The sequence below is a fragment of the Nymphaea colorata genome, chromosome 10, assembly GCF_008831285.2.
Source record: "Nymphaea colorata isolate Beijing-Zhang1983 chromosome 10, ASM883128v2, whole genome shotgun sequence".
NCBI classification, from domain to species: Eukaryota; Viridiplantae; Streptophyta; class Magnoliopsida; order Nymphaeales; family Nymphaeaceae; genus Nymphaea; species Nymphaea colorata.
In genome coordinates this window covers 22,844,448-22,865,486 of record NC_045147.1, presented here as the reverse complement: position 1 = coordinate 22,865,486, position 21,039 = coordinate 22,844,448, and the positions used below count along the sequence as shown (strand labels likewise).

The following is a 21,039-nucleotide window of genomic DNA, read 5'->3' as shown; positions in this document are numbered from 1 at the left end:
GTTGAATTACAAAATAAATCCAAGCAGGTCCGGAGAAAGCACCAGATATGCTTCAGCTAAGACGATCGGCATGGTTTACTGATTCCTTGTTGGTCATCAGTTACATTGCTAGAAAGAGGAGGTTCTTAATTTGTCGTTACTCATCAATTACACCTTAAAAAATATAAAACACAAAATTTGTTAAGATGACCGAGCTGTTGTGCTTCAGCTGGCAGTTAGGACGTGTTATGTTGTTGTTTTGGTATTGGATCTGGATCTGATGTAAATCCAGATTCAGTCACGTGCAATGGGCCTATTCGTTCAGCATTGCATATACTCTCTTTAATTTTTTTTTTTTTTTGGAAGATCTGACTCTGGGCACTTGGTGGCTGGATAATAGCGTACAATCTGAATCAATGGATTTCAAAAACCATGAAATTGGTCGGGATGCCAGTAACTTATCAGAAGATGATTTAGCGAAATAACTTGGAATATTTTGACTATTAAAGAATTTTGTGATTTAAGGACCGTGATACACAATTTTCATGGTTCCGGGGCTGCCATTCTTTGATCACCAAAAAAAAAAAAACTCGATATTTGCTCCAATAAGCTGCTCTCTGCGTACTGGTATTGTCAAATATCTATGTACATCCCTCACAACGTTTTGATAGTAGCATTAGAAGATACGAGCCTTCTAGGACAAAATTTGTATTCATATTGGATAAACAGATACAAGCCAATGATTTCCCACTATTCGTACAACGAGTCCAACACAAGAATTCAGGACTAGCTACTCTCTTGACCAATGCTTCTCTTCACTGCTTAATACAACTTGCATGCTGCTGGATTCGAATTGTGCAAGCCACCAGCTTTTTGGGCCGGTGCAAAAAATGAATAGATAACATGCACTTAATGCTCCAAAGAACTATGAACTGATATTGGAGAACCTTGTGTCGTACCTCTTGAGATGAGATCATGATTCAAGAACAATACAATAACTGTTATGTCATCATGAAAATGGCGCCGAACTTTACGGTCTATTTTTCTGAGGTCCCCGTATCGCATCTCCCTTTTCCTGGCAGCTTCTTGTAGAGCAGCTTTCACAAGTCTTTTTGCGCTTCCCTGCAAGGAGAACACATTCTAATGAAAATGAAGGTTGATTCAAGTCTTTCACGAGAGTACAGCTTTTGAGATATGGCAAGGTTTCTCATTCTTTATCACATGCGACTGATTGGATAAGTGTCTTCGTGTTACAATAAAATTTGACAAAGAAACATGGTCGAATAAAAATCTGAATAGGGAAAATAGACAAGCTAGTAAAGGGCGTAATTTTGCTTACATAACACAAATGCTCTCAAAGTTCAGCGGCGTGCACATTTTTTCTTAACCTATTTGTACTAGTACAAGCCAAAATCCACATGATCTTTGGCTGCAAAATGAATGTCCTCGATGTACAGCAGCCTACAACTTACAGTATAGTCTCCAACAATAAACCAGAGTATTACACAGGGAGATGAAAGCTTACAGCTGTTGGATGCTTGTGAACAATTTCCACGGCTTTCTCATTGCTCAAGTGTTCCCAGAGACCATCCGAGGCAAATATAAGAAATGAATCACATGGTCGGAGATTAAGTGAAATTATAGATGGATTAGCAGTTAAAACAGGCATTTTTACTGGTTCTGGAACTCTGAACCTTCCATTGATTGATTCCCCGTTAAACTGCGGATGCTTCAAGTAAACATCACCAATTGATCTTGAAACCTGCAGGTTATAATTGATGTCACTTTCTGAATGCATTAGATCAGGCTAACACTAGAATAAAAATCTAGAAATCTAAAAGATTCTTAGCCTAAAGCTTTTTAAATAGATCAAAATTTTAATGTACCAGCTAGCTATCAAAATGATACATGGAAAAGGCAGAAAAAGAATTGAACAAAGAAAAGCAACATTTGATGCAAAGACAGAAAAGAATGTTCTTTTCATGGGAATTCTCCAAGAAGCCCATGAACAGATTGCAGGGACTTTCAGCATCATCTGAATATAAGGAAATTACTGGCCGCTCTTGGCAAAGATAAGAAATAAAATTATCATGACCAACAGGAAAAACGAAATCATCATTTTTGTAGCCTTCATTGTCTGAACCAGTAATCGCAGCTGAAACTGCAGAGGCAGGGAAAAAGCATTATGAAATTCTGTTTGATGCATGTGCGTTCTAGAGGGTGAGCAAAAGAGACTTTGACTTGTCCACAGAATCATCATAAACAACATGTCTATCAATTAACACATGATGAGTATATAATATCAAACTCAATCAGTTTCCTACTGGCTGAGGGCTTGCACAATACTTAATATGTAAAGGAAAAAACTAAGACCTATTCTTTTGTTGTGAAAAAAAAGCCAAAATTCAATTGAGTGAATAATTATGAATACGGTTGGAGAATGGGAGAAACTTCAGCCTGTGCTTTTGCAGGTTCACACATGAATATCTCAAATTGATACATGTAAAAGTTTGAACAACTTGACTGCACTTACCACATCAAAAGGCAGTACAGTGCGTACTTGTCTTTCATTAGTGTACAACTGTACATCCAGCGTAATGTTGTGACATAAGGGACAGGGTAACAATTTGCAATTATGTCATGTTTTCATGTAGCTTATTTAAAGTTTGTTTTCGTCAAGCACAAAAGAATTATATTTGTGAGTTACCTCAAACTACTTACATACATTAGATAATTCACTTCCAAAATCAATGTTCGTCCCAATTCCCATATAACAAAATTACTGTTCCAGATTATTCGAAATTGATGAAACAAACTCAAACTAGAAGAAGCAAACCTCAATAGGAAAAAATAGAGTAAGTTTACATGGATGAAAGAGCAGAGCAAGTTTTCAAAAACACAATGCCATAAAAGCCGAATCCTCAGAACAGCGCAGCACATTTAACCAGAATAGAAAATACAGATGATTGTTTCACCTGAATAATACCCTTTATCCTCCACACTCCATGTTTTAAGACCACAATCTGTGAGTCATCAGGATGCATTGCCTTCAATTCTTGTCGCACAGCCTCTTGGTTAGCATTATGCTCTGTAGACAACTGTATTGCAGCAATTTCTCTGCCTAGATACTTCCCAAGTACAACACGCGAATCCCCAAGATTGGCCACATGAAGTGTTCTCTGGCAGATCACACCAACCAGACAACAGGACCCAACTGTTGCCATCTGTGGTTTTGTGGTCCATTGTTCTGAAACAAGGGTAGTAAATCCGGCCTCCGTTTCCTGAATGGCCCTATCTATGATGGAAGGGGACATAACTTCAGCTTCTGATAGAAGTCCTGGAATGCAAAAACAAAATGTGAACATGTAACTGAGTAAACTGCAACCGTCAAGAACGGACAAACTGTGGGGCCAACAGAAAGCTGCTTAAAATTAAATAACAAACATATTGTTACAGAGAATTTAAGAAAGATTAGTTGCAAGTATCTCAATGAAAGGACTCTGTAGCACATAATGATCAGAATCTACTCCAAATTCTGGCAGCTTATACAAAAAAAAAAAAAGCATGGATAAGAACCAATTTCAATAAGTTTCTTCGCAATTAGTCTAAACTTGGTAGATATATAAGAGTCAGAAAAGTAGAACAAATAGTTTCAGTCAGCAACCTTCCCATAATGATTTACATGAAAGGTACGCATCCCTCCAGCCATCCTGATTCCAGGGCCTGAGGGAAAGTTAAGAAGGATGACAAGCTTCAAGTGGAACCACAAACAGAGTACAATAGCAACCATTTCTTTTGGCATCTCCATATATGTAAACATAACCTTGAAGATACATGGTCTGCAAGCTACAGCAAGGCGGGACATCTCCAGTCGACCGAAAACAGTTCGGTAACGTTTTCTCGCAATGAAAGTACCAATTTCTTGGTCTTTTCTGCACCTTAAAGCAGCTTAGCCAAGTTGAGGATTCAAATAGCATAAAGAAAGCAGGTTCACACACTGTAAACGATATCGTGTTTGACTGTAAAAGAGTGCAGATTTAGATTAATATACTGAAAGAAGGAACATTACGGAAGGCTCGAGAAAGCAAAAGGATCCCATTTAGTTTGAGGCATGAACTACCAGATTTCTCACCAAGAACCAGCAATCATATCAAACAAACTAACACTCAAGAACGATTCCAGTTGCCAGAATCAGGCAAAATATATATAGAGATCATAGAAAACAAAATTCGCCTACTGACTTTTGAAGTGCTGAAAGAGGTTCTCCCGAACGTAACGTGCGGCTTCAGCGCCTCCATGGCCATCGTAGACGCCAACGAACGTCCCGAATGGCCCTGATTCTATCTGGCTCTGATCCTCCAGCACTTGATTGGCCTGGATGATGGCTGTAGAGAACTCCCCAAAGGCATGGCGCCCCAAATCTCTGTATCTCAGAAGCCCCTCTCTCCCTTCCTCGGCAACATCAAAGGAACGGCAACAGAGAGAGAAGATTCCCATCAAACCACAGAGCATACCACATCTCACCCACGACGGCGCTTCAAGCCCATGATTCCCCACGCCTTCTTGCGATTGTAAGCATCCCGAATTCTTAAGGATCTCCAAAGGCTCGAATACGATTCCAGAATCTCCAAACTGTAAAAATACCCAAGAATTTCTCCTTCCGCTTATCAGATCACAAGGAACCCGCGAAGCACAGTCTACCTTTCTGGGCTGCCAGGTGCTCACAACCCAAAGAGATTAATGAAACAACTTTATCATTGGGAAACGCTCAAAGGGTAAGGAAAATTTAGCAGCAGGCCTCAAAACTCCCTCCCTATCGGCCAACACGACAAAACCAACACGACCTCTATCTACAACCAAGCACAACAATGGGGATGGGATATCTCCTTCCCTCTCTCTCTCTCTCTCTCTACCCACCAAGTCAGTTGCTCCTTTTCAGACTCTCAGAGCCTTCAAATCATGAGTGGCCCGTCATCTGGTGATTCTCCCCTTTCTCTAGAAAAGACTCTGGTGTTATGGCGCCCATCTCTCTCTCTCTCCCTCTCTCTAGAAGCAGCTCTGATGACTCGCTCTGGGAGCCCATATCGCACCCTTTCTGTCTCCACTCACTGCACCCCGCAGGGCCAGAGAGTAAATAATCGAATTCTCAACCAGAGAGAGAGAGAGAGAGACCCACGTCGTTGAGGTTGGTAAAAATTCTTGAAAATCACACGCAATGGCTGGAACTCGCTGTCTCTCTCTCTCTCAAATCCCGGAAGGCCGTCGACGACGTAACGGGGAGGAGAACACGCGAAGCCGCTGAGGGAAGGTGGTACCTTCTCATCCCGAACGGCCTAGCCCTTCGCTCTCACCTCTTCTTCTTCCCCTTTGACCGTCCACGCGTCTACACTTCCATTGCCTCAGAAACAACCCAGTTGGAGGAGGGGGCAGCAGGGACCCACTTTGACAGCGTCTACGTTCCCCACGCTAGGAGTGGGCCCCGCTTTCACGCTTTGGCTCTCTCACCCTCCACCACCATGTGGAACGCCACAGTCTCCCCGGCTTTCATTTTTTCCTCCTCACAGCCGTCCCCCACCCAGTGGTCAACAGCAGAAAAGAACATGATAAACCTCGTTCGCTATCTCAACTTGTCTCATCTTCAAACACGTTCCCACGGAAGCCCTCGGACCTGTTCTTCCTCATTTTTGGGGTTAATTTTATTATTATTATTATTATTTTTAATTTTAGGGGCTGCGTCAAGTCAAGCTAACTCCAAGTTCAATTCGAACTCGCTCCAAAATTGATTCTAGTTTCACTCAGTTATAACGTGTTTAAATTTATATTCAAAATGTTAAATGAGTCAGAGTTCCTGTAAATTTGATTCGGCTGGACTACGTAAAACCGGTTTTTATCATAGTTGAATTAGTAACACAATTTAGCGACCTAAACAAGTTGATGAGTTCAACAAGTCAAAAGAAACAAGACAGATTAACGAATTAAACGAGGTAAATTAGTTGAGCTCGAGTTCGACACTGTATAATCGAGTCGAACTAGAGCATTATGGAGTAGGACTCAAGTTCAAGCTCGAGTTTTTTGAATCACATTAAGCTTGAGCTCGAATTGACTCATGTGCAACCTTAGTGCAGTCATAAATATCAATATTTAAATTTGTAATTGAAAAGTTAAAGGGCATGTGGCTTTTTCTCTTCTTTGTGCCTCAAGCCTTTCTTTTTTTTTGTTGAATTTACTTCAGCAATGAAGATCTTAAATTCATAATATTCAATTCCACCACCTTAAGACAAAGAATAACTTTGAGATCCCTTTGATATTAAAAAAAAATAAAAAAAAAGATTTTATTTTTTCTAGTAGGTGATTAATCAGTTTTTACGTTTTGTGAATTTATGTTATTTACATGTTGTCTCTTATAGATAATTACGAGATCTAATATTTCTTATATTGGTGCCTCTCAGCCACATTTTTTTTTGTCTGTCACCGAATATACTTTTCAGTTGTATTTTCAAACTAACTTGCTTTCCGTTTAGTTGATAGACAGGTCGTCCCTCCTGTTTGTGGGTGCCAATTTTGCCCTTTCAAGTTCAATGCATCTTTTGTTGCAGGAGGCATGGCTTACAAGTCGTATATTAGTTCTTCTTTATCATTGTCAAAATGCTCGAGGAGTTCCAAACTTATTCGATTAGGCCTACATGTCTAACATATACTATTACATTGTAGACTTTGAATCGGTGCGTAAAAGTTGGTTCTTAAATTGAATCGGCTGAAAATATAAAAAATTACTGGAAGAAGCAAATGGATGTATGTAACTAACCAAAACATGAAGAAATTAAAATATTTTATAAAAAGATTCAAAAAGCTGACATGTGGCATCCTTAAATCGACCACAAAGTTGTATCGATTTGCCTCCAAACCGATTCAAAGTGGCCGATTGTGAGAACAACGAACTGAACTGATAGACATTACCTTGTGTCCGAACAAGTCAGAGAGACCTAAAATGTTGCACGGAGGTTCGGCCAGGCGCCCTAATGCAGGCGTACGCCTGCCTCTTTCAAGTGAAATGCGTGTTATCTCCTCGTGCATGCTGGTGATAGGCTGTTCGTCCGGCTCCATTCTTATTTTTCAAACGGAAAGCCCAGTTGGTTAGGCCCCACAATATTAAATGTCTAGGCACGCACAAAACCATCATTGTCGTTAGGGTTTCTAGCAAAATAATCCTTATCTTAATGGCCCAATCTGTCCGAAAGCCATTCATGCTTATTTATCTTTTTTTAAAATAGGTCATTCTACTTGAACTAAAAGGACACTTTATGTTTTATGGCATTTCACCGTCGCAGTTATAATGCCATAACAAATAATCTGTTCTGCTTAAACTAATCATGGTCATAGGAAACACAAATTTAACTTCCAATTTCAAGAATCGAACTGAAGATAACTAAGTTGTGTGATTGGGATGTAAATGGTTTGGATTCAGGTGGAATCCACTTTGACGGATTTTGTTGGTCCCTATGTGATCAGATTTGGATCCGACCAGACATTTGTATGTAATCAAATAGAATTTTTATAAAAGAGTTAGATGTTGCACTTCCGTTTAAGATTCAGTTATGACACTTCCCACTGATTCTGAATTGATTAATAAACAAATTAATCTGAATTCCTTTACCTGTTGGGGCTGAATATATTTGAAAACGGATGGGCCAGAATAATCTTTTCATGAGCGTTTAAACATCATGTTCTTCTTGGCATAAACCGAGAGAGAAGTCCACCCAACCTCAACTTCCTTACTTGAGAGACCTATCTGAAAATTAGTTTGAGCAAGGGGCTATTTGCAAATAAGCGATTAAAGCAAGACCATTTTGGAAAAGACACAAAATATTATTTGCTGATCTTATCTCCAATCTTACCTAACTAAAACCAGAATCTGCGAAGTCAACATAAATTGTGAGATATGATGTTAACTGCACCTAACTCTCTTTCTTAAACTTTTCCATCACCTTTTTCCTTTTCTTCTTTTCAAACCGAGCCATGGAAATCTACACTTGCCAGTGACAGCTCTTCTCAAGAAAGGAAAAAAAAAAAAAACTTTAAATGTTTATGCGCGCCGTAAAGAAACTACACCGAGCTTCGACCTCACCGGATGTTCATTTCATTTGTTTCCGGCATTTATCACAAAAATGTCTACGTGGGTTTCCGGCATCTAATCAACTTGGTGGAATTTCACGGGGTCATTTTTGCGGTAAAATCAGAGCCTTTGGCAATAAGTTTTGTTTATGATCACCTTTCCGTTTGCCGGCGGTCGGCGACGAACGGAATGTGCAAGTGCTACAACGCAGAATAAATTGAATTTCTCCCTCGTGAATTGATTAATTAGTGGAAAAACTGAATGCCCCTTTGAACGACCCGAAAGTATGGTTAAAAAAATTTAATTTTTTTAGTATTGGAGCAATTATTTCATTATTAAGTATGATGCTGAAAGCACGTCTTTTCAGGCGTGTTGATAGGAGAATGGCTGATGTTCTTGTTCCTGAGTAGTTGGTCAAGGGACGTCGGACCCGTGGGATCTACTTAGAAATTTCATAATAATACTTCTCTTGAAAACGTCTGATAGCCTGATGCTACGTGATTTAAGATGATTAGAAATATCAGGTCCATAGGTTTAAGACTGGATCTCTTTCCATCCAACCACAAATCTAAGATTTGGCCAATCTCAAATCCTCTTTTTTACATAATGGTAAAATCCTGTGTTTGTTTATACCATAGGTCCCATATAAAAAGTATTTTATTCGGCCTTGAATCTGATTCCAGAAGCTCTCAAACACATCCTTAATTACCAACAATTTTCTCAAGCTTAGAAAACACGGAATTTGGTCGCAGTCTGACCACCACATAATGCTATCCCTTTCGTAACTGGTAAGCCTCCGAAGGCGTCGGACTTCTTTGAAACTTTTCCCTTCTTCACGAGAAATAGTTCAAGGGTGTGTTTTTATTTAAATATGTTGTATTTATTCAAGTTGCAGTGCCGGAGCTAGGTGTGGGCAGTTGCCCACACAAAAACCAAATATTGTATTTTATTTACATATTGATTCTTTAACATAATTTAGTTTATCACATAGTGGTGCCCCTCAATCTAACATTTCTTACATCAATGATTCTTTGCCACAAATTTCTGGCTCCCCCACCCATCTAAGATATAGCTCCTTAAATAACGTCGCGACGTATATTTAATATAATATGTACAAGAAGGATTAATGTTTGATGTCGCAGGTGACTCAGTTCATGGTGGACATATACCGGCCGGCATTATAAAGCTTGGATGGTGAGCCTTTTGTATATGACGCCGGTGGGGCACTTGGGCTCCTCGCTATAATATGATAGCTTCGCCTATGATGTCATATGACAACATATGCGTCAACCACAATGTCATGTGACAACATATGCATCAACCACTGGCACTAAGCACCTAATTTATATTAATCGTTCCTTAATGAAAAAACCTAAGCAAGGAATACTTGCTGGGCCGATGAGATATAATATATAAGCTTTACTACGAGTTTCATTCGGTCTCACTCTGGAAATTTAGTAAATGGAGAAGGCAACCATGCTAGGACACACCAGATATACACAACCCTTGTATCATCTTCAATAAGAGACTCCCGACTTTTATTCGTTCTAGGGAGAAGAAAAAATCGTCAAGCAACTTAAATCCTATTTGGGAAATGCTAAAATCATGTCATAAGCTTGGTTTTAGCATCAAAACAAATGTCTTCAAATTTATTTTGATGCTATAAGACCTGAGATACTGGATATGGTTTTACCGGTTTTAGCGTCGTCCAAACAGGAATTTATATGTAGCGCTGCCAATTAATTTCATTCCTCCCATAGCTAAGGGTGAACACGAGCCGAGTCAAGCCCGAGTTCAGTCAGCTCGAGCTCGGCTCGACTAATGAAACCTTGAGCTCGAAAATAGCTCGACGGAAGCAGCTTTTTCTCGACTCGACAAACTCGTTTGAATAGAATTGATATTCATCGTTACATGTTGAGCTTGAATTCACTATTAAGGCTCAGCAAACTCATTTGAATAGAATTAATATTCATCATTATGTGTGGAGCTAGAGTTCGAGAATAGCTGCTGGTCAGTTTTGTTTCCAGCCACAAACAAGCTGAGAACCAGGACACTTAACCATATATCTAGACACTTAACTAAGATTCCTGACAATCTTAGATACAAAACTAAACTTTCAATTAAGTGTTAAATTAGACACATTTAAGTGTTTGGAATGATCTTGAAAACATAGGTGGGGTGCACTGCTCAGTGGCATAAACAGTTTGTATCAAAGAATAATCTAGCTTAATTTTATGGAATTCAGGTTAATGGAACCCAATGTAACCAGATTTGGAGTCGAAATCAAATTCAGAACCTGTTTTAAAGCAAAGTTTGGATCCGACTAAAATTAGATATGATGTATGTAGTAACTCGTGTTGAACCTTGGCCAGCTCCTAGTCAGTGACGAGACTTGGATGTGGGTCCATTTGAAACTACATATCAAATCCGAACTCATCTAGTAATGGAACCCGAATTTCTTTATAGACAGATTTGAAATGAGATAGATAGACCCATTCCATGAACTTCCATGCATCCACGTCGTGCCTTTGCCAAGAACGGTGGCCATGGACCCGGATCCTTGCGCCCTTCTCCTCAATTCGAAACGTCATTGTTATGAGCAACGTCGGCCATATCTGAGTATCATGGCGAACCTGGCAGTTTTCTAGTTCAAAAGTAAGAATGGATAAAAAAAATAGGGAAAAAGTTCGTAAGGTTCGTATTGTTCTGGCTCGTTTTGATAAGGGCTGACAATGCATATGGATTGAGACAGCCTAACACGCGCCAATGTTGACGACAGCAGTTAGTGACTGGTCGATGAAATACGACTGAACAATTCAAAAGTGTTGGAGGAAAATTCAAATTTAATGTTTCTTTCGAAGCAAAGAGAAAACACCCTATTCATATTGAGTTTTGTTCAATTACAACTGTTTTATGTATTGCATCAAGCAGTGAAAGGTTGAAGGAGTTTTCCGTCTAAACCTGAAGAAATCCATAAATCTTATATATATATAAGATTAAGTTAAAAAAATAAAAACCAAACCATATTTTTAACAGAGAGAAATACCCTTTCAAAGAAGCCAAGGGGTCTACATTAAAGGAACCGATTTATTTTCTCCTAGGAAGGGTATTTTTGTCTTTTAAAATATGGCTTGGCATCTTTTTTTTTTACCTTAATCTCTGCCCTCTCATCGCCTTAAAATTGTCTATTCATAAGATTCTCATCTAATTTGGCACAAGAGTCTAGTAGATACCCATTATATATATATATATATATAAAGAGAGAGAGAGAGAGAGGGAGAGAGAGAGAACAGACCCTTAAGGCATTAAACCTCTGTAACATATTAAGAAAAAGTCTACCATTGATGATATGGCATCCTTATCGTTCCAGCTCAACAAGTTACCAGCGGCGTTCCTAAGTTTAAGAAATAAAAAAGGCTCTGTGGAGAGCAAGAAGAATAATTAATGCAACTGTGTACGTCTAAAACGATAAATGGAAAGGAGAAGAACATGGCATGGTAAACCAACAGGTTCTCTCAGTCAGCGAGTGTTCCACGTAGAAAAACCAGTGCTCCCTCTCGTCATCCCATCAAGAAGCAGAAGTCATATTCCATTTCGCCTTCGCTTTCGAGCCATCCACAAGGACATCTTATCTACCAAGTGACGATTTAAAGCCATATACCTCTTTGGTCTTTGCTGTGATTTTCTTAGGGCAATGGAAAAATCTTCTGCTATTCTTCAAAAGATTTCTTGTTACTGCAGAAATATCAGGAAAATTTCGAGGGATGAAATTTTGAGTATAAGGAAACAAGTTATCAATAGATCAAAAACTCGAGGAAGATAGAATAACCATGAAAGCTAGAAAACGAAATGGTAGATTAATAGAGGAAAACCTATGGACATTTTGATGATCTAGTTGCTTCCTTATTTTTTAATACCAAGATAAGTTATTTCTCTAAATTAATTAATTGACGGAAAACTTTCATTGGGGAGATCACTTTTTTTTTTTTTTTTTTGGGAATAATCCTAACTCTGGGTTTCATGTTTCTGATTTCCTCAATATGGGTTTCAGTTTAATTTACTGCCCTTACAAAATAAGGGCCATTTTTGTCATTTGATCTTTAACTAATTATGATTTATAGTAAAGAAATGACAATATTGAAGATAGAGTGGCTCAATTTCGATCATAGATGCAAGAGAAGGTTAGGCAAACCCCACATATGTGACATTGCTGACATGAGAGACTGGTTTGATCTGTTTTTTGAAAAAAGACAGAGATTTGGCTGGCTTTTACTTGCTACAATTAAGGATGCCAAAATATCCCTTTGTGAATAAGACGTACCGTTTACCATATCGCGAATTGGATATGGATTCAAATAAAGAGTCTATACTATATTCAAATCCGGTTTTTAAGTTCACGATTCAAATTTGATCTAAATCCGACTTTTAAATCCACAACCAATATGAATCCAAATTTTAAGTACATAAATGGATCCCGACCGTATTATGAGATGCTAAGAACAAACTTTCTGAATGTATTGGACATTGAGTACAATATATTATTTAAAGCTGAATCTAGCCGCATTGTTATTTAAAACTGAAACCGGAATCTGATTGGATATCATTTCTTAAATCTAAATCTGATTTGACTTCTTAAATTTGGATTTCTTTTTTTTATATATTTGACTTTTTGAACCAATTTGATCAGCTGCATATTTGATCTGAATATGATCCATTAGCTTTCGAACTTCCAGTTGAATTCTACATTCTTGTGCTTCATTTCATAATAAATCATCAAATGCCAAGATGAAAACTGTTGGAAAATAGCCATTGTAATAAAAATACAATCCAATAACCTCTCAAAAAACTCTCCTCACAAAAGTAATTAAGGAACTGTGATCGTAAGATTGGAAAATCTAGGACTCGATATACATAAAACTGATGTCGTTTTCGAGATGATTCATATTATTAATGGTTAAACCCTATAGTAAAAAACGTGTATTCTGTCGATGTCTAGGGTTTTAGACATGAAAATCACATTTAATGCTTACTTTAGTGAGGAAGCACTAGAAAAATGAGAGCTCCAATTAGAAGGTGCCAAACCTAAAAACAGAGAGAGGGAGAATCTTACAAATTCCACATATTCAAAGTAAATCAATTCATCTAACAAATCCCACATATCTTTGTATCACACATTCTCTTCTTATTCTGAAAAAGGAGTTTATATATTGTAGTTTCATAGTTTTTGATCTCTAGGTTACATGCATGTTGGGTCCCAAAGACACCTGTGGCAAGCTGAGTGACACACTGGCCTAGAAGGAGCATGCTCATCCTTCTTGTTTCAGTTTTTTTATAGGAATACATAAAGCCTCTGGGTATAAGGTTGATAATGAAATCTTTCTCTCCACCTTCGTTTTGGAGTGAAGTACAACAAGATGCTGGTAATTAAACAAGTCTAAGAAGAATATTAAAGGTGTTTGAGCTCGGGTGAATTTCATGGCTACCAGGCCAAGTCTCCAAGATTGAAATGAAAGCCAGTTCGAATTAAAGAAGATGAGAATCGAGCAAGGCTTGCCAGCACTTTGCTGTTTGATGTTATTTTTCACAAGCAAACTAATTAGTTCTTTCGAAGGGAACAGAAAATGGTGAGAGAAGAAACATTGTTAGAGTCTGAACTCTAGCAATCTGCTCCCGTGCCATTATTAATCTAGATAACTGATTTTAGCGTCAAAATTAAGGACTTGATACTCTTAATATTGCTTACCTAAACATAACTTTTGTAACAAACTAGAATAAGGATCATAGCAAATTGCTTCCCCGACCCTTACTTAAAGCTTTCTCGATAATGCACATCTCACCGTAATCATTGCAAACTGGCTTGTCATACGGCATTCTCTAATTCAAACGTTTGTGCTTTTGAAGGTTTTTCATGGATAAATTTTCAGGTTAAAGATTCTTGATCATCAGTAATACAAAGATAGCTCATTATTGGACCAAACAAGGATGAGGCATTGAGTAGTAAACCTTGTAACATGCATTCCACATTTCTCATATCTTCCATTGGCGCACCTAATGCTTCATGAGTCGTGAATGATCTTTCAGTTCATGTACCTAATGCTTGAATCGTGATTCCTTAATAGTCTTCGAGTCTCCACACTAGTCTAGTGTAGTACCACTTTTGCCTTGTAAAAGCAGACTCTACGAGGGTAATGCGTCCCTTCCTATTTTTAGTGCAAAGCAAACACTGATCTGCTAGTTTAGAATTTCATTGGTTAAAATGGTCTCTTGTTTTAAATATGAAAAACAGATCTATGAAAATCACCCAATAATATGAGGAGGCTCACCTACTTTTCCCAAAGCCCCGAGTGTTTAAAAGAAGTTTAACAGTCTCTTAACTGATATCCAAGGTGATATGAGGTAATTGGGAATCTCAAATTTCTGGATTATCGATAAAACCTCTCCCAAATCTGAGGTTTTGGCCATAAATTGAAGATTTCAAGATATCAGTTCCTCTCATACAGAGATCAGTCTTGGATTTGAAATCCGAGACTATTAAACGCACTCTTAGAGTTGCTTCGAAGTTTGAGTGGACATGCGTATTTTTTAAGTGATTGTTTGGTAGTAATAACGCTCAACGAATGCCTAAAATGGATTCATGAAACACCACTTCTAAAATTTGATTGAATATTTAGTTAATGTTGTTTGCTGCTAAACGACCTTTGGGTGTGCTTGCTACTGTCTGTCTGGTGATATGAAATGTGACAGCAAATACTGTTTGCTGGGTTCGAACCTTGAACACATTTTACGTGAACCACGTTGCCACCGTAATGCCACGCCTTGGGCGGTGCCCCTCACTGTCGAGAGCAGTGGTGGATCCGTGTCATTCGACCTTCGGGAGGCGAAAGATTAGATAAGGCGAGAAAATGAAGGAAGATAAGATGACGGCTTTGTTATAAAATTTCGTTTCTTCGAGCGGTCGTTTTGTTCGTCTCTTGAACCAAAAACCCTCTGAGACAGAATGGAGGGACTTGTTAGTTCCACCTGTTTTAGAAATGGTAGCAGCGTCAGATGCTTCCTGCCGACGAGCGGTTTCTTCCCCAGCCGTATGCTTGGTTACCTGCAGGTGCCTACTGCAACGAGCTACTGGCGTCATCCTAGGCTTCTTTGTAGAGATCTCAAGAGATATTCCTCCGTGAGACAGATTAGCATTGTGGAGGACGAGGAAGAGGAGGAGGAAAACGAGGAGGAGGGCAGCTCCGATTGGGAAGCGGAGTTCTTGGGCGAGATCGACCCTTTCGGCTACCTGCCACCCAAGCGGCGAAATCGTCAAAAATCCTCATTGCTTGATGATGAGGACGGTTCTGTGGCCATGGAATGGTGTGTCCGGGCGAGGCGGTCCGCTCTGAAAGCAATTGAATCGAGGGGACTGACCGCCACCATGGAAGATTTGCTTTCTGTGGAGAAGAAGAGGAGAAAGAAGAAGAAAAAGAAGGACGATATGGCGAAGAATGTTAGTGATAAGAAGAGCAAGCTCGAAATGGATAACAATTTGACAATGGAAGACTTCATGTACGATACTGATGGAAACAACGACCCGAGAGCTCATCTGCGTAGAACAGTGAGCGCCTTAGGCGACGGCATGTTTGAGGAGCAAAAGGAGAAAAACAGAGAGGCTTTCATCGAGAAGCTAACTCAATTCTCAGGCCCTTCTGATAGGAGGAAAGAAATCAACCTGAACAGGTCGATTATCGATGCTCAGACTGCGGAGGACGTGTTAGAGCTAGCAGCGGAGATGATGTCTGCGGTAGCAAAAGGGTTAACTCCTTCACCGCTGACACCATTGAATGTAGCTACTGCAGTTCATAGGATAGCTAAGAACATGGAGAAGGTCTCCATGGCCAAGTCTCGAAGGTTGGCATTCGCTCGACAGAAAGAGACGTCGATGCTCGTGGGACTCGCCATGGCTGCCCTGCCCGAGTGCTCTGCTCAGGGCATATCAAACATCGCATGGGCGCTCTCTAAGATAGGTGGGGAACTCCTCTACCTATCTGAGATGGACAGGATTGCAGAAGTTGCCATCACCAAGACTGATGAATTCAACGCGCAGAACGTCGCTAATACTGCTGGTGCTTTCGCATCGATGCGGCACTCTGCTTCTGAGCTGTTCATTGAGCTATCGACAAGGGCATCCGTAATTGTTCACACTTTCAATGAACAGGAGCTAACTCAGTTGCTATGGGCATTCTCATCACTTCATGAGCCTGCTGACCGTTTGCTTGATTCGTTAGACGTTGCATTCAGAGACGTAATGATCCTTAAGTGCGACACAGATGCTAGTTCAACCACCATCGAAGGTCCATCTGACGGCTTTCAGAGAAGTGATGATCAGCCTGCACCACAAAATTTCACTAGGGATCAGCTGGGAAATATAGCTTGGTCATATGCGGTTCTAGGACAAATGCATCGGTTGTTTTTCTCTCGTGTTTGGAAGACGTTGAGCCAGTTTGAAGAACAGAAGATCTCTGAGCAGTACAGGGAAGATATCATGTTTGCCTCTCAGGTCCTTCAAGCAAACCAGTGTCTGAAGCTTGAGTACCCGCATCTGGAGTTGTCTCTGAAGAGCGACATAGAAGACAGGATTGCTCGAGCAGGAAAAACTAAGAGGTTCAATGACAAGATAACATCCTCATTCCAGAGAGAAGTTATGCGGCTTCTTACAAGTACAGGCCTCCCATGGGTGAAAGAATACACCATTGATGGGTATACGATGGACGCTGTGGTGCCTGATAGGAAGATTGCCTTGGAGATAGATGGACCAACTCACTTCTCAAGAAACACAGGTATGCCCCAATTTGTAGTATAATTGCTTTTGTCATGCTTTTGTGTTTTTCTTTCCGTTTTTCTGAATTTATATTGTGACGAGTTGGGGAGCTCACCGTGATATCGCCTTACCTACAGTAACACCTCTTGGCCACACAATGCTGAAGCGACGATACATCACCGCTGCCGGTTGGAAATTAGCAAGCGTATGCCATCAAGATGTGAGCTTCTGAACACCATTGTCTTGAGATTTTTGTTTTCGCTGCTCACATATTCTGTCATGCTTATAAGGAAATTTGCTTTCCCTTTTCAAATTTCATTTCATATTGCATCTTGAATTCAGTCGACTTTGCTAATATAATATTGTTCAACTATTAGCTTATGTGCTTCTGTTCTACTTCATGTATTGTTTTCCGTATCCATTTCTCCTGTTGGCATCTATTTATCCTACTAGGAGAAGGTATAGGAAATGCAACTAGGAGCCAGATAGGTATGATGATGATTGCTTCTGTCTTGGAACCACTTCATCAAGACACAGCTTTGTTATAGCTACCGGGAACCTTATAGCAGCTTATCTTTGTCGTGCTTTGTTTTTTTTTTTGTTTTTTTTCTTTTCATGACACCAGATTAAGAATGCCATATTTGTCCGGTTTATGTTATTTGGGAGCATAAAATCACATGACATGTTGTGAACCCACTAGGACGTGTCAACCATATGTCCCTGTTTGGGTGAGAGTTTTTAGTTTGGACACTGAGGGGAATCCAGAAAAAGAAAAAGTGTGAAACTACAAGCTTCAAATAAGCAAAAAAGATTTAAATTCAATTTATCATTTGCGCGCACATGATAAGAAAAAATGGGATCCGACACTGGAGTTGTCCTGTTGTTGGTTATTCTGCTTTATTTCAGTCAGAGGTTTTCCATTCTTGGTTCTTGCTTGTTTTGCTTATGTGTCATGGGAAGCCCTCTATCAATAGCAATTGGGTTTTGTACTCTAGAATTATTTCAGTAACTAGCAGTTTTATTCATATACATGTATAACTGCAGAGTGCATTCTGTCCTCCTCCATATTTCTCTGTCGTTCTGCAACTGTCATGGTTTAGTTAAACCATTTGGATGTATTCTCATGATTGAATTTATAAGAACCAACACATAGTGTGCTTAATTACAATATACAAGTAAGTTTCTATAAGATTTGAAAAATTGATAGCCCGGATGCTGTAGGTCTCCTTTTCCTTTTCTTTGCATTAGAATAAATGCAGCTCAAGTACTGATTCTTAGCATGTGGGTCATACCGAACATGCTGTAGACAAAGTTGAAAAAAGTTGCCGATACCCAGTTTGTATATCTTTCTCTTTTTTATTGCCATGCTGCGTCTGGGCAGACCCAGTTACTGGATTATGGTTAGGCACATTAATGACTGTGAACTGCCATTTTCCTGATGTCCTTCAGGCTTCAACATGGAGGTTTTAAGTTTAACCTCTATCCAGATGTTCACTGATATTGTAGGCACCCAGTTTGTATATTCAGTGTAAATAGTTTCTTTTACTTCTGTATGCAGAATGATTCTGCTTTTCTTCTGCCGCTCTTGTTCGAGCTTTGCTATTGATTACTCATGCTTTCACTCAGCTTCTTCAGCATTTCTTCTTTTTTCCTCTTTCATGCTTGAATACTCAATTGAAAATCACCTCCATAAAATACTAATTCAGTACTAGACAGTAAATAGTGAAATAACTTGCATATGCATGTAAACCTTTTGACGTATATTCTACTTTGAATTTTCTGAAATCAGTTATTCAGGATTTTCTTATCATGAATAACTGATTCCAGCCATCAGACTTTTCCCCTTTTTTCCTCTTCATTTGTGTCTTGGGAAAACTACACCCAGACAGAGAGACTTTGTCGCTTGGCTAGGAGCATAAAACCCTGAGCTTAGTACCCCTGTCCTCAGGGTCTAGCCTATCTTAGCTTGTGCTGAGGATTGATACTCATGGGAACCAACCAGCAACTGGCCTCATATCTGAACCAACCGGTTATGCCAAACCCCTTGGGGTAAACTTGACCTTAAAGAAGTTTCTACTAGCGAGTGGTTCTACTGGAAAAGCCAAACTTTGTATGTGCCTCTGTCCTGTTTTACTGACTGGAAGATGTGCTACTGACTTTCTTGGATTCATATCTGCAGTGGGAGGAACTTCAAGGCGAGTTTGAGCAGCTGGATTATCTGAGAAAGATTCTGATGGACCACATAGACGAGGCATATGTAACTAATAATAGTCTTTGAATGTGGCTAACTTGGTAGAAAATATTGTATTTGCGGGAATCACATAAGATGACAGAAGTTGATACAGGCTCCCAGGAACCAGACATTTTTGGATGCCTGACAGTTTAAAGGAGGTCCCTTCATGCACAAGGTTTCAAGCTGGTCACTTTACCCCATGTGAGAAAGATGGTTGATTTGGGCTTCTCCTTTCCGAACCTTCTTTTCTTGATGATCTGTAAAAGGTGTATCAATATATACATATCAGAAGATACTTGTGAAAAATGGTTTTGGAAGGGTTACTGCTTACTGCATTGACATACCTCATCCTTTCTGCTACTTGGGGATTTGCCATTGGCCATCAAGAAAAATACACGAAAGCAGTTTCACCAAAATAATACAACATTGTGGAGGTTTCCGTTTTCTACATGATTCTGCCTGGTCTTTCCCATTGTTCTACTCCTCTTTCAATCTATAGAAATAAGTGCCTACTAAAGGAAAACGTTACACAGGAGATTACTCTGCAAGTTGAACGAAATCAGGGGTTCAATGTGTGGCGGTGCTTTTTGCATAAACAGGGGAGGGACTGCTTAGAAAAGAACTCAACTTTACAGTTATCCGCCTAACATTTGCAATTTGCATAACTAGCTCAAATTTAGATTTTACAAATAGCTTCCTAGAAATAAATTCTTAGTTCTTAGGCATCCACTGCTAATTGCCTTCTATCAATGAAACTAACGGGCAGATTTTCTGTGGTGGCAGAATACCCAGTTAAGCTGTAATCCGATTTCATACTAAAAGCCGATCTTACTAGTAACGGATCCAATTGCATGTTATAATTAAGAGTCGGAAACGGAAGGAGAGAAGAGAACCACAAGTTTACTTTTTGTGCTTTTAGAAATCTTTTTGTGCTTTTCAGATGGTAAGCTGGGGTTAGGAGGATTGCCTGTCTACTTTAAAGAACATTGACTGGTAACAGGAAAGCCCACAACGTTCCCCAACCAAATTTGACATGAATCACTATCTAAACAAAAACAACTACAAACTAAGATCATTAACCAGAGAAAGATCTGAATGGTCCTCCAAATCACTCACTTGTCTTTCTCGTCACTGTTTCGCAGTTTATGGAACCCAGCAGTCAAGCTATAAATGGGTTGGGTTCGTGGTGTGTTAAGAGGTACGTCACGGATTCGATTCCCATGGGCATTACCTAGTGGACAGCGTGAACTGGAAGGCCTGAGGCGCGTCCTTTGTAGTTTTCAGGCTGGGAGTCATCTCTCTCTCTCTAGTAAACCCATTTTTGGTGGAAAACCGGTCCGCCCGCTCCGATAATCACATTCCCAACAGTGTAAAAGGGGCCAGCAATTTGATCATGTGACTCCAATTAGTTCTCAGTCTGCCACCGGCTTGTGTCACGTATATAGTAATTTTAAATTAAACATTCAATTGGCAAATGAAAAACTTCGAAGCTTGAGTTTCATTAGTACTTAATATTTCCATATTTTATATATTTATTTTACTACTACTCAATTTGATCTTATATTACGTCTTATATAATTCTGTACCGCCAGATTGTCTCTTGCCCAATAACGACTCCAAGGACCAATCCTGAAATCTGTGGAATTGGGTGAGCGATACGGGGACGGGGATCCGTGGCGATTCTCGATTGGAAAAACAAAACGATACGATTTGAGCTAGTCCGATCCGAGACCAACCTCGTGCAAGCTCTGCTTAGCTACCAAAGAAGATAAGGAGCGCGTCTTTTTCGGGAACCTAAACGGGCGTTCCCTCTACCGCGTTTTTTCGTTCAATCTCTGCCGCAGATCTCTCTCTCAGGTTCAATCTCCACCGCACGTCTCACTCAACCGAAAATGCGTAGGCCCCACGGTCTTT

General features: G+C 39.6%; 2 protein-coding genes across 2 annotated transcripts; one reads left to right on the top strand and one right to left on the bottom strand.

The window, feature by feature from the left end:
• Positions 1–629: 629 nt before the first annotated feature.
• Positions 630–5,318, bottom strand: LOC116262063 (probable protein phosphatase 2C 42). The gene is made up of 4 exons (XM_031641098.2): positions 4,221–5,318; positions 2,955–3,316; positions 1,505–1,741; positions 630–1,101 (listed from the first exon to the last, which is right to left on the bottom strand). Exons 1-4 carry the CDS (start codon positions 4,489–4,491, stop codon positions 889–891), a joined length of 1,083 nt encoding a protein of 360 aa, XP_031496958.1. The 5' UTR covers positions 4,492–5,318; the 3' UTR covers positions 630–888.
• A 9,688-nt stretch (positions 5,319–15,006) lies between these two features.
• LOC116262061 (RAP domain-containing protein, chloroplastic) lies at positions 15,007–19,471 on the top strand. The gene is made up of 3 exons (XM_031641088.2): positions 15,007–16,911; positions 17,030–17,112; positions 19,072–19,471. Exons 1-3 carry the CDS (start codon positions 15,090–15,092, stop codon positions 19,168–19,170), a joined length of 2,004 nt encoding a protein of 667 aa, XP_031496948.1. The 5' UTR covers positions 15,007–15,089; the 3' UTR covers positions 19,171–19,471.
• Positions 19,472–21,039: the final 1,568 nt, after the last annotated feature.

Bases quoted from the DNA above. Each gene is read 5' to 3' on its own strand.
- LOC116262063 (XM_031641098.2), bottom strand. From the start codon at position 4,491: ATGCTCTGTGGTTTGATGGGAATCTTCTCTCTCTGTTGCCGTTCCTTT. The intron at 3,317-4,220 runs GTCAGTAGGCGA...TTTGCATTCCAG, and splicing joins CCTCTTTCAGCACTTCAAAA to GACTTCTATCAGAAGCTGAA. The intron at 1,102-1,504 runs GTAAGCTTTCAT...TTCTCCTTGCAG, and splicing joins TTCACAAGCATCCAACAGCT to GGAAGCGCAAAAAGACTTGT.
- LOC116262061 (XM_031641088.2), top strand. From the start codon at position 15,090: ATGGAGGGACTTGTTAGTTCCACCTGTTTTAGAAATGGTAGCAGCGTC. The intron at 16,912-17,029 runs GTATGCCCCAAT...CCTTACCTACAG, and splicing joins TCACTTCTCAAGAAACACAG to TAACACCTCTTGGCCACACA. The intron at 17,113-19,071 runs GTGAGCTTCTGA...TCATATCTGCAG, and splicing joins CAAGCGTATGCCATCAAGAT to TGGGAGGAACTTCAAGGCGA.